Raw genomic sequence first — 14,435 nt, forward strand, 5'->3', positions numbered from 1 at the left:
CACACACAGAATTCTGCTGGGAAAGTCCAAGAGATGCGCAGATACTTGTTATGAATGCTAAAGTTTCTTGCAAAGAAGCACTTCTTTAAAACTTGTGGATGCTGGGTGGAAATTCAACTATTCTTCATATAAAACTTAGGGTATAAAAAAGGCACAATACAATATTACGTACAAATACCCAACTCTAGTACTAGACACAACAGAGCATACCTGCTATCTCTGACACTCTCAAGCTAACCTGGTGTCGCAACATAACATTATATCACACTGTACAGATATACTTTTAAAATATGACACCTCTAGCAGGTAGTTTTTGCAAAAGGATGTGGAATGGGCTACGGGTGCACTAACAGAGATTTTCTGGGCTGATATCAATGGCCTATTTTTAACATGCCATATCAGCCAATACCGGTCCAATATGCAGCCCCACAACGAGGAGAGCAGCATCTGGCTGGTAAGTCTGTTGTGGGGAAAGGGGTACTGGGGGGCACAGATCAAGGCCCTAGCAGTGAGGGAGGGAGTGGGGCTGGGGCAGGGAGAGGCAGGCGCTGCCCAGCCGGGGCGGGAGCAGGGCAGGGCAGGGCAGGGCAGGGCAGGAGACGAAACCATAGCTTGTCCAGTGTTGGGGGGGTATGGCTCCCACTGATACACGCATTCCGGGAGTGCATGGGGGAGATATGTGCCCTGGATCTGCATGCAGGATGAGAGCAGGCTGCTATTGCAGGCTGGGGTCTGGGGTGGTGCCAGGCTCTTCCCGGTGGGGGGCTGGGCCAGGCTGTGCTCAGAGACGGTGGCACCAGGAGCAGGGCCTACAGGGAATTTTGGGGTGGCTGCAGCCTCTCCCATAGCCCCCCTCCCAACACCACCACTGCCCTCCCATGCTCTCCCAGGGCGCATGCAGTAGCGGAAGCCACCCTACCCCCAGACAAGCCGTGGCTCTGCCCTGTGCCCCACCCCACCCTGGCTGTGTAGTGCCTGCCCCAGCCCCACTGCAGGGGGCCTTGATCTGCCCCCACCCTCAAGCCCATTCCCTTCCCCCCTCTCCCCACAACAGAGTTACCAGCTGGACCCGACTGCTCTCCACATTGCCAGGCTATACTCTTGGCCACTTGCATGCTGTGCTGCAGCTGCACGGATTCATGCTGCCTTTAATGGCCACATCAGACAAAAAAGCCAAATTGCCAATACTCTCAATTTTCCTCATATCCGTGCAGATGTGATATGGGACCAACATATTGGTGCACCTCTAGAATGGGCCAGATAATCCCCCCGACTCATGGTCTAAGCCAGGGGTGGGCAATTATTTCAGCTGGCAAGCCACTTACTGAGTTCTAGTGAGCTGTTGAGGGCCACGCATACAAGATATTTCAGAATTTATCATTTTAACAAATTACAAAAACTATGGCTAAAAAAAAAAAAACCACATAATAAAAATAAAACATCTACTACAACATATTTTATTTCAAAAAATAAGTTTCATCTTGATTTATGGGTTTTTGAGTAGTATATGGAGACAACTGCATAATAGCTCCAAATAAGTCATACTCACATATATAGGGGGAGAATGTTGGCAGGTGGGACTGCCTGCACACTAGGTCCCAGGGGCTAGACATGCATGGAGTAAGGGAGGGAGGGGTACAGCAGGGGGCACATGTAGCAGCTCACCTAATTGGTGGGCCAGATCTGGCCCATGGGCTGTATTTTGTCCTCCTCTGATCTAAATGAACAATTCCCCCCTTGCTTGAAAAGTCAGTTGTTGGAGGTTGATGGATACCTGGACAAGACAGGGCTCAAACCCTTTAGAAGTCTGACTACTTTAAAAATAAATACATCTATGAATTGACCAACTGACCACTATGGAGCATCTGGTGTAGATTATATGATACTTACATTTTCTGTTAGAAGAAAGAAAGTGATGGCCGGTTATAATCTCCTACAAGGATCTTACATGAGCTAACAACTAGTGTCTAATGATGGGTAACTAAACTGCAATCAATCTAAATTCAGTACGTGCTTACCCTTCCTTCCATGAATGCATTATATATTTAAGTTGGGGGGGGGGGGAACAAACTCTTTAGTTCACTCATAATATTTCTTACAGATTATTCTTTTGCTCCTTGCATTTTTCTTGGTGACAGTGAAGTTGACAGTGATAAATAAAAAAGGGTTGTTTCCAAAACCAACTCAATCTCACTGCAACGATGTCCATTTCAGAACAGAGATGGTCTGAAATCTTAAAGTACTGCAGAACATTTCTACAAGTGAAGTTCTAAAGTTTTGCAAGTTTTCCAAAAAGCCTAGAGCCAGCTGTAACTGAACAGCCATATTTTGTATTCTCTTCTCTCGCATTTGGAAAAAAGAAACCTACTGGAATAAAATTCAGATACTATAACTATTTTTTCATTATGGAGACTGTAGAACAGATCATTCATTAAGGTTAAGCTATTAGTTCATATTAACTTCATTCTAACAACAACCAAGGTTGTCACGCATTCACTAACCTATTCTGAGAGCTGAAGGACAACACTACAATGTACCCATGTTATTTTATTAGCTGAATGTAGACATTACAAATGAAATATACAAGTGTCAGACACTGCACAATATATAAAGGACATAATTACTTACCTGATGGTCTTCATGTTTTAATAAACTAGATAAGGATTCCACACAAATTTCTAATGAAGAATCCTGAGGTTCCATTTTGCCACAGAGTCTGGATACTACAGCCATAGCAGAATGTAAAGTATCCTTATGAACCAGATGTCCGCTGTCACGAATGAATGTCAGCACACAGTTCAAACCCCCAGCCTCAAACACAGCTCCAGACTCACGGGTACATATTAATTCTAATACCTATAATAAAATGAAACTGCAATGAAGGATGTTACAAATGATTTCCCCATTCTTCCTCCTCACAGATCACTGTGGGACTACCACAAACGAAATCTAGCTCTGCACTCACCTCTCAAACGTTTACAGTAGGGGTGCACCGATACAGATTTTGGCGGCCGATACCAATAGCTGATTTTTAAGGAGGCATATCGGCTGATACTGATCTAATTTCCGATACAGCTGTGTGCAGCTGGTAAGTCTGTTGTGGAAGGGGAGGGAGGGGGGCAGATCAATGACTCCTGCGGTGAAGAAGGGAGTGGAGCAGGGGCAAACTCTGCCCAGTCAGGGCGAGGCGTGGAACGGAGCTGCTGCTCATCCAGGGGGCACGGGCGTGTGCCCCCAGGTCTGTGCAGGGTGGAAGCAGGCTGAAGCCAGGGCTGTGCCGGGCTCTTCTCAGTTGGACTCAGTGCAGATGGCAGCAGTGCTGGAAACAGCTGGGGGGGCAGGGCCTGAAGCCACTTCAAATTCTGCCATAGCCCCCAGCTCCCAGTATCACTGCCACCTCTCTGGCACAGTCCTAGCTCTTCTCAGTGCAAGAGTGGAGGCGGAGTGTTGAGCCAGGACTGCACTCTGGTCAGGTGGTAGTGGTAGTGCTGGGAAGGGGGGGGCTATGGAAAAATTTGGGGTGGCTGCAGCTCCAACCCCCATAGACCCTCTCCAAGTGCTGCTGCTGCCCACCCCAAGCTCAGCCCCCGCTCACCTACCCCACGCTGACCTGGGGGCACATGCCCCACCCCTGTGCTCCCTGGATGAGCTATGGCTCCATCCCATGCTCTGCCCCACCCAGCTGGGCAGCACCTCCTCCTCACCACAGGGGGCATTGATCTGCACCCCACCCCAAATGCCCCTTTCACCACAACAGACTTACCAACTGCACACAGCTCTTCAAGCTGCCAGGCTGTACTCTTCACTGCCTGTGTGCTGCACTGCAGCTGCGTGCACACACGGGCATTTATTGGCCACTTTAATCAGCTGCATCGGGCTGATTTCTGATATAGCCAATTTTCTTTATATTGGTGCTGATCCAATATCAAAACAATGCATCAGTACACCTCTAGTTTAAAACAGTAGTTCCAGGTGTCCTTTCTGAAGAAAGAGCTAGGACAATAGAATCCCCAACTGAGGACTGGACAAGAGCCACTGCAAGGGCAATAACCAAAAGAAACCAACTGCCTCATATTAGATAAGGTTTTCTCTTTTTCTGAAGGGCAGCTACTCCAAAAAACTGCCTGATTAACTTCAGTAGTAATGAGAAACCAAGAGTTAATGGATCTGGTGGGATAAGGAACCATTTACTATATCAAGCATGAATGGAGAGAAAGGGGATGGGAAATAAATGAGATCTGGGGGGAATCCAAAAGTTAGCAAATGGTGGACTAGAGTAAAGTGAGTATAACATGTGCAGGATTAAGCATATTTGTGGGCATGAAAGTCCAAGACAAGAATGTGCATCTGTGGGGTGCATAAGGACTACAAATCAGATACAATTACATAATGTGGTATAAGGGAATTCCAAGAATAGTTGGTTTTGGCTAGTCAATTGATATGACCATTTCACAAAACCAGTTTTAAAACAGGTCATGTTCAGCATAATTGGATAAGCAAAAAGTAGTTCACTCATATTCTGTTACATATATACAACTAAGTTTCAGATGGTTTTTCAAAATTCCCTTTTCTCATATTTAGAAATGGCATATAATTCTGTAAAATTTAAGTAAACTTTCAAGGCTCTTTTCTTTCAATTTTTTTTTTTTTTTTTTTTTTAAAAACAAGGGGTCATCAATTTACTGCTGTGCTAAATCTCAAACAAAGAAGGTCCACACTTCCAGTTACATACAGGAGTATACCACTTTCTCACACAAATATAATGATGATAACCACTTGCTATCAATCTGTATTATACACAGATTTTTAAAATGCATTACATTTTTCTACTTCTTATAGAAGCAAGAATTTAGCAGCAAAGAACACTTACCTTTACACATTGTTCAGCTAAGTCTCTGCTGGTTCTGTTGTTAAGTTCAACAACTACTAGACGATTACAAAGTGCTTTTATGGCTCCATCTACTCCTACAATCCTACGGGTACATTCTGCTGATACATCCAAGTAATAAGTTATGGCACGAGCTGTTACTTCTAACACGTTATCTGGAGCACTTTCATCAAGAAAAATTTTGCAGAGTGCTGGTAAGAAAGTCCGAGGAGGGCACCTATAAAAGGCAACAACACCATAATTTGTAACTCAGCTACTTTCCAAGTTCCTCTAAATCACATATTTCAAATACTTCAACATAAGTTAACATTTTCTCATATAAAAGTGTTATACTGGCAACAAAACCGATTCATTTCTCCAGGTAAGAAAAGAAAAAATACAAGCTATTTGTGGATCATACAAGAATCACCCTTAACACATCTTTTCTTCTATCATTAGATGGTTGAATTTTTAAACAGAGAAGATGAGCCTAGTATAATGTTTTTAGTGCTCCCTTTGCTCCCCTCCCCCACAAATACTATTAGATATGATTCTACAATATTTTGGTATCAATCAGGCACAAGATTAGTACATTGTGGGACCTAATCACCAAAGATTTAGGGAAAAATGAAAAATTTATTTTGAAAGCATAGCAATAGTACCTTATAGGTGCACACATTTAAGAATTTTTTTCTGCACTAGCACCAACTAATGGTAAAAGGGAACCAATGATTTGTCAAGCAGCTAAAGCTAACCTAGCATCTAAACTTCAGGTGCCAAATCAGAAACACAGCTATACTGCCTTTTTTTCCCCCCCTCAAATGTAAGGTACAGATTTTGATCTGCAGTAGATCTAGTTTAGGTTGATAGAAATCTATGATTCTTTCTAAAAACATTTTTCATTCAAGTCATTAGTGCTTCTGAAAACAAACCAGTTTAAAGCAAAACCTGAATGTAATAAAACCTAGCACTTAAGCTTACTATAATTAAAATCTTTAAATAAAAAATAAATATGCTGAATTTCCAAATTTCTGCCATCAATTCCAGGCTGCATGCTTTTTCTCATACAAAAAAGTAATATTAAATAAGCATCTGAAATTAAGCTACATAACTCCTTAAATAAAATGTAAATAGTGTACTTTTCCAAGGCAGCAAAAAGATGGACCAAATCTAGCATAAAGGCTCTATTCAGCTGTACACTGACATGTTTTAATGACTATATAAACCAATTAAAATGCATCTTTCTTCAGGAAAAAAGGAACTGATTTTTTAAAAAAGTTATTAATATATAATAAGACTTCCTACTTACTAATTAAAATCATGTTTTAAACCACAATTAATTAAATTAAGCCAGCCAAGATCTAGGAATCCTCCCTGTATCTACAGAGACAGAACAAAAATTGGGTATCCTCTTTGGTTTATTTAGCTACATCCTCCTGTATCACTGACTAAAATGTCGGTTCTTGCCTGAAAACCCTTTAATTAATCCATGGGCTTTATTAGATGAGGGGGAAAAAAATTATCCATAGGTTGGTTATTCATGGCCCCAAAAGTACACTGTTATTGCAGAAAAAATCATTGTCCTAGCATACCATTCCCTAGCAGAACAAAATGCTGATTGTTGCATATCTGGGGTCACATGCAAAGTAATCAAATACTGCCAGGCAGGAAACAACCCTTTGTTTAAATGCCCTCAGATTCTTTTACCATATATACGAAGAAGCTGAAATCTGTCAGCGTTAAAGCTGATAATTTTTATTCGCATGGTCTCCCATTCTGCGTAAGCATTAGCAGAGACTCTCATTAGTGTACATAACAGGGAAACATGCATCAGGGTCAGGGAACAACAGAACAAAGATTAGAACAAGAGAAAGATTTTAAATCCATTGTTTTGCTGCCTCCATTTTTTTATCATTGTAAAACAGTGAATCTGTATTTTTTTTTTTTTTTTTTTTTTATAGAATACTGTTCACCAGGAAAAAAAAATATCTGGCAATTCCATATCAAGTAGTTTTACAAACACCACAGTAGGATACTACAATGCAGAGATACTAGATCCAGGATGCAATGAAGGGAAAAGGAAAGGAGAAGGGAGAGAGGGGCTCCAGACTGGCCACATGTGGGTACTGCATGCCATGCAGGTCTTGGGAACAGGTACTGCATATGATGCATGTCTGCGGGCCCTGCACACAAGGCTGGTCAGAGTATGTAACACAGAGGTGTCCAACCTTTTTAAATGTGGGGCCGGATCACAAACTTCTTATCACCAAACGGGCCTGTGAGCCATATTCAAAGACCTCACAGGAAGTGGTATGACATCACTGCTATCCTGAGGTGATGTGACCTTTGACACCAATGAAGATTTCAAGAATATGAAAGGGTCACGAGCAACCTTTAAAAGTGGGTTCTCCGTTAAATGAGAAAGACATAACTGTGGCTTTTCTCTTGTGGGCTGGCAGAGTTCCAGCCTGCAAGGGGCTACTTGGGGCTCCCCACCATGCCCCACACACTGGGGTCTGGAAGTAGGAGCAGTGAGTGACACTGGGTCAGGACTGTGAAAGGCAGGGACCCCCCGCCCCACACACACAAGTGCCGGGAGTGGCGGCGTCTTCCCACCACAACCCCGGCCCCCGCCCGAACCAGCCCTACCTGCGGCACCCCAGCTGGGCAGGAGGCAGCAAAGGCAGACGATGAGGGCAAGCCCAGCAGCCACACCGCCTCCATAGGTCCGCATCGCCATGTCACACCAGGCTGCAAGGAGCCAGAGCAGGGGCTGGGCAACACCTCAGGGCGCAGTGAGCATAGGCTCTGCCCAAACCCAGTGCCGCCCAACGCGGCATGGCCAATGCCAACAGCCCAGCAGGAAAAGGCACCTGCCTGCGCCACTCCACCTCCACCAGCGACCTGGGACCGGGCGGCCAAGCCAGGCTGCCTCTCACCTGCAGGCATGGGGTGGCAAGTCGCTCAGGCCAGGAAGTGGTGGCTTCCCCACGTGGTGCTGGGGATGGGAGGAGGCGGGCCAGGTCTGCACTCCTCTTCCCACACACACCGGGTCGGCAACGTCAAGCTGACACAGTGCGTGTGGGAACCTTGTCCCTTCCCCAGCCCTTCAGCAGCCATTAAGAAGCTGCTGAGGGGCTGGGGAAGGGACAAGGGGCAGGAATGAAAGTAAACCTCGCTTCCCATCACAGCACCACGGGCCACAGAAAATGCCTTGGCAGGTCACAAGGCGGCCCACAGGCCATACATTGGACAAGCCTGGTGTAACATCAATGACCAGATGACATGACTCTATAGGCTGAATCTGGCCCATGGGCCACATCTCTGACGTCCCTATGAAGGAATAAGGGGTGTAGGTTGTAGTGTGTTGGTCTAAGGACAAGCAGACAAGGTTCTTTGGGTGAATCAGATATCTTTTATTGGACCAACTTAAATAGCTGGAAAAAAAAGTTTCTTAGCAAGTTTTCGGGTTTAAAAACCCATAGCCTGACAAAGGGTTTTTAACCCCAAAAGTATGCTAAGAAAATTTTTTCTAACTATTTAAGTTGGTCTAATAAAAGGTATGAGATTCCCCCAAAGAACCTTGTCTACCTATAAAGGAATGAGGCGTTTCAGTATATTTAGTTTCAATGCGATAGTACTCCATGTAGTCTGCCTCATTATTTTGTTGCTTCTCCAGTTATCTTCATGGGTCTATTTAAAATTGCAGTTTTGCAGATTTCATGGAAACCGCAAAATCCAAGACTATCTACAAAAAAACAAAAAACTTTATTTTTAAGTGCTGGCTCTCTAGAGGGAGCCAACAGTCCTTGCTGCTGCTGTGCAGCCCAGCCTTGCAGCCCACCCGGGAGGGGAAGGTGGCAGCTGGGAGGGCAACACAAAAGGCACCAGAAAAAAAATGGCTGCTGCCTCTCATCCCTTCTCCCTCCCCCGCCCCCCTACCCCAAGCCTCTCAGCCAATTAGTGCTGAGGAGCAGGGCTGCCAGAGAACATCCATTAAATGTCTGTGGAATTTGCTCTTTATACAGCAACCAACCTATGAGAATTGGTAAGTCTAACCACAATTTAAGTAGACACCTTAGGCACCTATATACATGCCAGACTCCAGCTCAAACAAAGGCTAATTAAGTGGAGAAGACTTCATCTGCTTGAGCATGCCAGTTAGCATGATCTGCAGCCTCGGCATCACGTGTACTCAGCATCCCCGCACTTTAACTAAACTGCACTGAATGAGCTTTAGTTAAAGCGCCCCCACTGACACCTTGAAGCATGGGGATGCTGAAAACATGAGATGCTGCAGATGCTTTAGAGTGGCTCCCAACCAGAGAAGCACTCTAACTAAAAAAGTGCTCCGCCCTGACCCCACCCTAGAGCACATGTAAAGACACCCTTAGATACCTTTCCTGTAATCATATGATGCCATCACTAATATACACTGCTCTGGAGCATGCTCCTTCCCAGGTACAACAAAATATATTTACCAGTAAAAGCAGCAGCAAAGTTCAAAAGACAAAACTGAAATGAAGCATGTACATGGAAAGGGACTATGACAGCATTATAATATACATAATAAAATGCCACAAAGTATAATGAATGAGCCTAGGTATTACTCTCAAAAGACAGTAAAAAAATATCTGGCAGATAAGGTTCTTTGGATAAATGGGATCTCTTTCATTACACCAACTAAATCACTGAAAAAAATAGTTCTCTACAAGCTTTACAAGCTTTGTGTTCTACAAACAACCTTCTTCCAGCATAAGGAGAGTCTACTGGTGCTTGTGTGCGCTCTTGACTGGAATAGAAAAAACTTATGACAATATGTAAGATGCAGGTCTGTGAAAGTGAAAATGCAAATGTGTGGCAAGGAAGATCAGAGGGGATGGGAGTTAGTGGGTGAGAGACATCACCCCTCCATCAGACTCTCTTGAATACTCCAGCACCAACATTTCCTTTTTAGACACTATGATCAATATCCAGAATGCTGAAATGCAAACCACCACCTACAAGAAACCCGTGGACCAAGACATGCATCTACCCAGAACCACCATATACACCAAGAACACTGTAATATACAGCCAAGCCCTCCAATACCACTGAATGTGTACTGAGAAGACCTGCAGTCACCACCTTCCAAATCTCAAAAGGGCTCTCTCTCAATAAGGAAAAACTCCTCTAGAGAGACAAATCACACTTTTAAAAGATACCAGGTGAAGAATTGGTGCAGTACAAATGAAAAATCCCCATGGAACATACGCCATTAGTTATGACCAGGGATCCTGGTTTTCCATTTCCCAATGAAAAACAGAGAAAACCACAGATTTCCCATTTTTATCATCAGAGAAAACATGGATTTTCCTTTTTAGAAGAGAAACCCACAGATTTCCCCCTTTTGCAAAGAGCTGTGCAGGTCGGCAGAGCTCCAGCCTCTGGGAGCTGCTTGCAAAAGGGGCAGGGAAACCCTCAACCCTGCCGAGAGAGGAAGGCAGGGTCCAACACACACACTTACCAGAGGCTGCTTCAGGTTCACTCTTCTTGCTGGAGGTAAGTGGGGTTTGGGGGTTATGGGGCAGATCTGGGTGCGGAAGCTGACTAGGGGCTAAGGGAGCAAGAAGGTTTGCAGCCAGCCAGGCACTCCGGCCTGGAGGGCTTTTGCAGCCTCCCTGATGAAGTGCTCAGCTGGCTGGAAACCCCTACCACTCCCAGCCAGCTGCAAACCTCCTCGCTCCCTCCGCCTCCAGCCAGCTTTGACGCGCCCCAGCCAGACACTCGGGCCAGGAGCAGCGGTTTGCAGTTGGCCTGGAGCGGCAGGGTTATCCATCCAGCCAAGCACTCTGGCTGGGAGCAGACAGGCTGCAAACCCTGTCACAAAAGATGTGCTCCCAACCCTGCTGCCCTCTCCCAGGGTCTCCAGAGTGCATGTGCAACTGGCACAGCAGGGCACAGTGGGGCCACGCACGAAAGCTGCTTGTCACTGCAAGCTCCGTGCTGCCCTGACCACACTTCCTGTGTGCATGGGGGCAGTGCACATCTGCCCTGCCCCCACTCTCCCCACAGATCTGCCCCTGCCCCCCAGGAGTGCATGCTGCCACTGGGAGCTGGCTTTACCAGAGCCTGCAGCAGGCAGCAGCAGGGGGGAGCCGGCTTGTGCTCCTGCTGTAGCAGCTGCTGCCTTCCACTGGGGGCAGGGACACCAGCAGGGCTGTAGGGGTTCATTTAATTCTTTAGACCCCATTCTTAAAGAAATCTTTCCAGAACTTCTCATCCTGGCCTTTAAACAGGCACCAGACCTCACCAACCTCATTACCAGAAGCAAACTTCCTATGGCCCAATGCAAACCAAATGGATCCAGACCATGCCAGGATAAGACATGTAAAACCTGCCAACACTTCTCCACCGCTCCCACAATAACCACACCCTACAACAAAACCATCAGCATTCCCAGATCCTACACGTGCGCTTCCAGAAATGCAATACAAGAGGGCGAATCTGCCTCTTCCGTGAGGGGGACAGAACCCTGGACAGAATGGCCACAAGTTCTCCTTTCCTATCTCTGGAAGATGTTGATTCTAAAGCAGTATGGTGCAAATTAAACCTCAAAAATGTAGCAACTCAAAAGCTCAGAGAAGGTTACAGCTCACTGTGGCACTGATGAACTAATTTGCAAGATGAGGTTTCCCCAGAAAGTTACCTCCAAACCTTAGGAGGCACGCTATGGATTTCTACAGCAGGGAATGTCAGCCTCAGTTTCTGGGTGTGTTTACAGACACACACAAACACAAAAAACCATGTTCCAAATGTGTATTTTCCCCCAGCATATTATTCACCATAATCTATGATAGGTATATGGCAGGATCACTTTACAGATGAATATTAAAAAAAATGGTAATTTAGCCTAAAAGCCCCTCTTCCCCCTCAAACAAAAGTAGTGGCATTGTGGCAGAAGCCAAGAGAAACTAACAGGCTATACCGTGTTAATGAATCTGTTTTGTTCTACACAGGCCAGTGGGCTAACAGAAACACTCACCCTAATATTAATCAAAACTAAAAGTATTAAAACAAAGTAACTAAAGGTAATCTATATTATACACTGCATGAGATGCAGATACTAGTAAAGTTTCCATCTTATAGCTGTTAGAAATATTATTAAAAATGCATTATGAATAGTGTTGTTAGAACAGCACAGCTAGCAGCTCTCCCTGGTGGGAGGAGAAGGTGGAGGAGAGACGACCAAGGGCTCTTTGTATTAAGGTATCACTCTCTTTGTTTTGCAAATTTACTATCTCTTTGTTACAGTAAAGCATATACTCCTTAGTTTTCTCATGCAGATAAGAGTAATTGCAATTTTTAATGATCCTGTCCTTGAGAAAGAGTGAGTTTGAACTTTTGGTAACCTAAAGAGCTTTCTAAGCAAGCGTAATCAGCTAATGCATATAAGCCTATCCGCCCTGCATACTTAAGTAGTTAATTATAATACACATGCGACGGATGACGTGACGTCATTTCATATATGTTTGTATGAACCGGAAATGAGTTGTAAGAGTTCCTGCTTTTGCACACGTGCCCAGGAGAGAGGGGATAAAGCCCGCTGAGAAGTTTTCCCCGCGGGCAGAGTGTGGTCTTTTGTCTTCGCTCTGACCCTATTTGCAAATGTATCTTTTGTGTTCCTAAGAATGCGTGCCTGAAAAATTATTATTCGCAAGCCTCCAAAGAAATGAACCGTGATTTTTATATCATAGCTGTGAGAATTGAGAAAAAACATACACCACAGTTAAGGTCACTTCACTGTTTATGCCTTCAGGTTGGGGCGGCACAAAACTACACAGAATTCAAACACAACAAGAACAGACAGAGCTAACTCATTTTTTCCAAATGAGATGTATATACATACACCAAGAGTAGAATCAGCATCAAGAATCATCTGAAGAACATTTTCACTTTATTTTCAACCCTCTGGTGAACAGATGGTAAACGGAACAGACTTATGCCTCTGTAATTGCATATATACAGTAAAAGCCCTGTTATCCGGTATTTTACTAACCGGAATACTCTATTAACCATATTGGGGCAGGGGCAGCAGGGGGCATTGCATGCGGCAGCCGCCACTGCCACTCACAACCCTGCGTTGCTGCCGCTCCACATCCAGCCAAGATGTCCACACTGTGCTGCCGCCGCTCCAAACACCACCACCACCCACCCAAAAACAGCCGGACTCAGGTAAGCAAAAATTTTTTTTTAAGATACCCAGCACCCCATTCCCCAATAACAGGGCTTTTACTCTACCACCTTCTCCTACTACCATGGTATACCTCTTAATGAATCGGTTCAAGGGTATGGACTCTCAATAAACTGATTTTGGTTACAGACATTTTAATGAATTGATTTACCTGTATATGAACCCTTAATGAACTGACTGACTCTTAAATTGATTTAAGTTAATGGGATCCCCAAGTCCATCCAACTGATGGATGCAAGTCCTAGCGAACTTATTTCAGTTGAATCCACTCTGGTTTACCCAATGAATAGATTTAAGTTAACTGGCCATGGAAATCCCACAGGATCAATTTAAAGGACCCTGTCTGGAATTCCTTTAAATTGATGGGTTGGTAGACCTCAAATTAATTAGGAGCACCTGACCAAGATAATCATTTGGATAAAGGATGAATCTACCTGGGCTTAGGGAAGCTACAGATCAGCAGTAAATTGCTGTTAGAAAAACGTCCCCTTCCAGAGTTAGACCCTGGAGCGGGACCCTCAGGGTAAAGTCCATACAGGGCATTATATGACCTAGTCTAGGCAACTAGATGAGTAGTTTGTAAAATTCCCATACAAAGGAAGTGGAACTTTCATCCAACATCACAATCGGGAGCACAAGACCTAAACACATGACCTGCTGGATGTGGTAAGGGTGAGATGTAAGGGGAGATGGAGCCCTATGAAGACAATCCACTGAGGGACAGTCCCAGACCTATCAGTCAACACAACCGGTTCCCAACATTAGAGAAAAAAAAAAAAAAAGATACGGAAAGCAAGAGAACAATGTTGGAGAGCGGCAGGGGCAAAGTTGACTCCACCCCCAACACAAGCCCAAAGGGAGATAATCCCAACATGGATCAAAAGGGAGCAGGAGGGCCCAAAAGCCCCCCATGGCTCACCAGAAGCATCCGAGAATGTCTCCTAGCTAAAAGGGAGGCGTACACCCAATGGAAGGGAGGGGTCATCACCAGGGAGGACTATACTGCAGTTGCTCGGGGATGCAGGGGGGCAGTCAGGAAAGCCAAAGCGAAGATGGAACTGGGACTAGCTTCCTGAATCAAAGACAACAAGAAGTCCTTTTTTAAATACATTGGGGGTAAAAAGAAGGTACTGGTTAACACAGGGCCCATACAAGACACACTAGGAAATTTGCTCATCACACCAGACGACAAAGCTAACATATTTAACAACTTCTTTGCCTCCATTTCCCTGAGCAGGGACTACATCAGCCCCCCCACTGGGCCCCCCTTCAGGACCCAGGAGAGGCGCACCTAGGCCAAGGGTCAGTGAGGATCTAGTTGGAGAACTTCTGGAG

The 14,435-nt window shown here is 45.0% G+C and overlaps 1 protein-coding gene across 5 annotated transcripts in view; it reads right to left on the reverse strand.

Annotated features, from left to right (window-relative positions):
* The window catches only part of HECTD1 (HECT domain E3 ubiquitin protein ligase 1), a 90,279-nt gene that overhangs the window by 59,428 nt on the left and 16,416 nt on the right, over positions 1–14,435 (reverse strand). For all 5 annotated transcript variants that reach the window (XM_019551232.1, XM_019551234.1, XM_019551233.1 and 2 more), the window contains exons 2-3: positions 4,871–5,105; positions 2,629–2,856 (exon numbers count right to left, since the gene is read on the reverse strand). In XM_019551232.1, the coding sequence (XP_019406777.1) occupies positions 2,629–2,856; positions 4,871–5,105 (463 nt within the window). The remainder of the gene's footprint in view (positions 1–2,628; positions 2,857–4,870; positions 5,106–14,435) is intronic.

The sequence above is a fragment of the Crocodylus porosus genome, unplaced genomic scaffold (genome assembly GCF_001723895.1).
Source record: "Crocodylus porosus isolate Cpor-Errol unplaced genomic scaffold, CroPor_comp1, whole genome shotgun sequence".
Classification (NCBI taxonomy): domain Eukaryota; kingdom Metazoa; phylum Chordata; order Crocodylia; family Crocodylidae; genus Crocodylus; species Crocodylus porosus.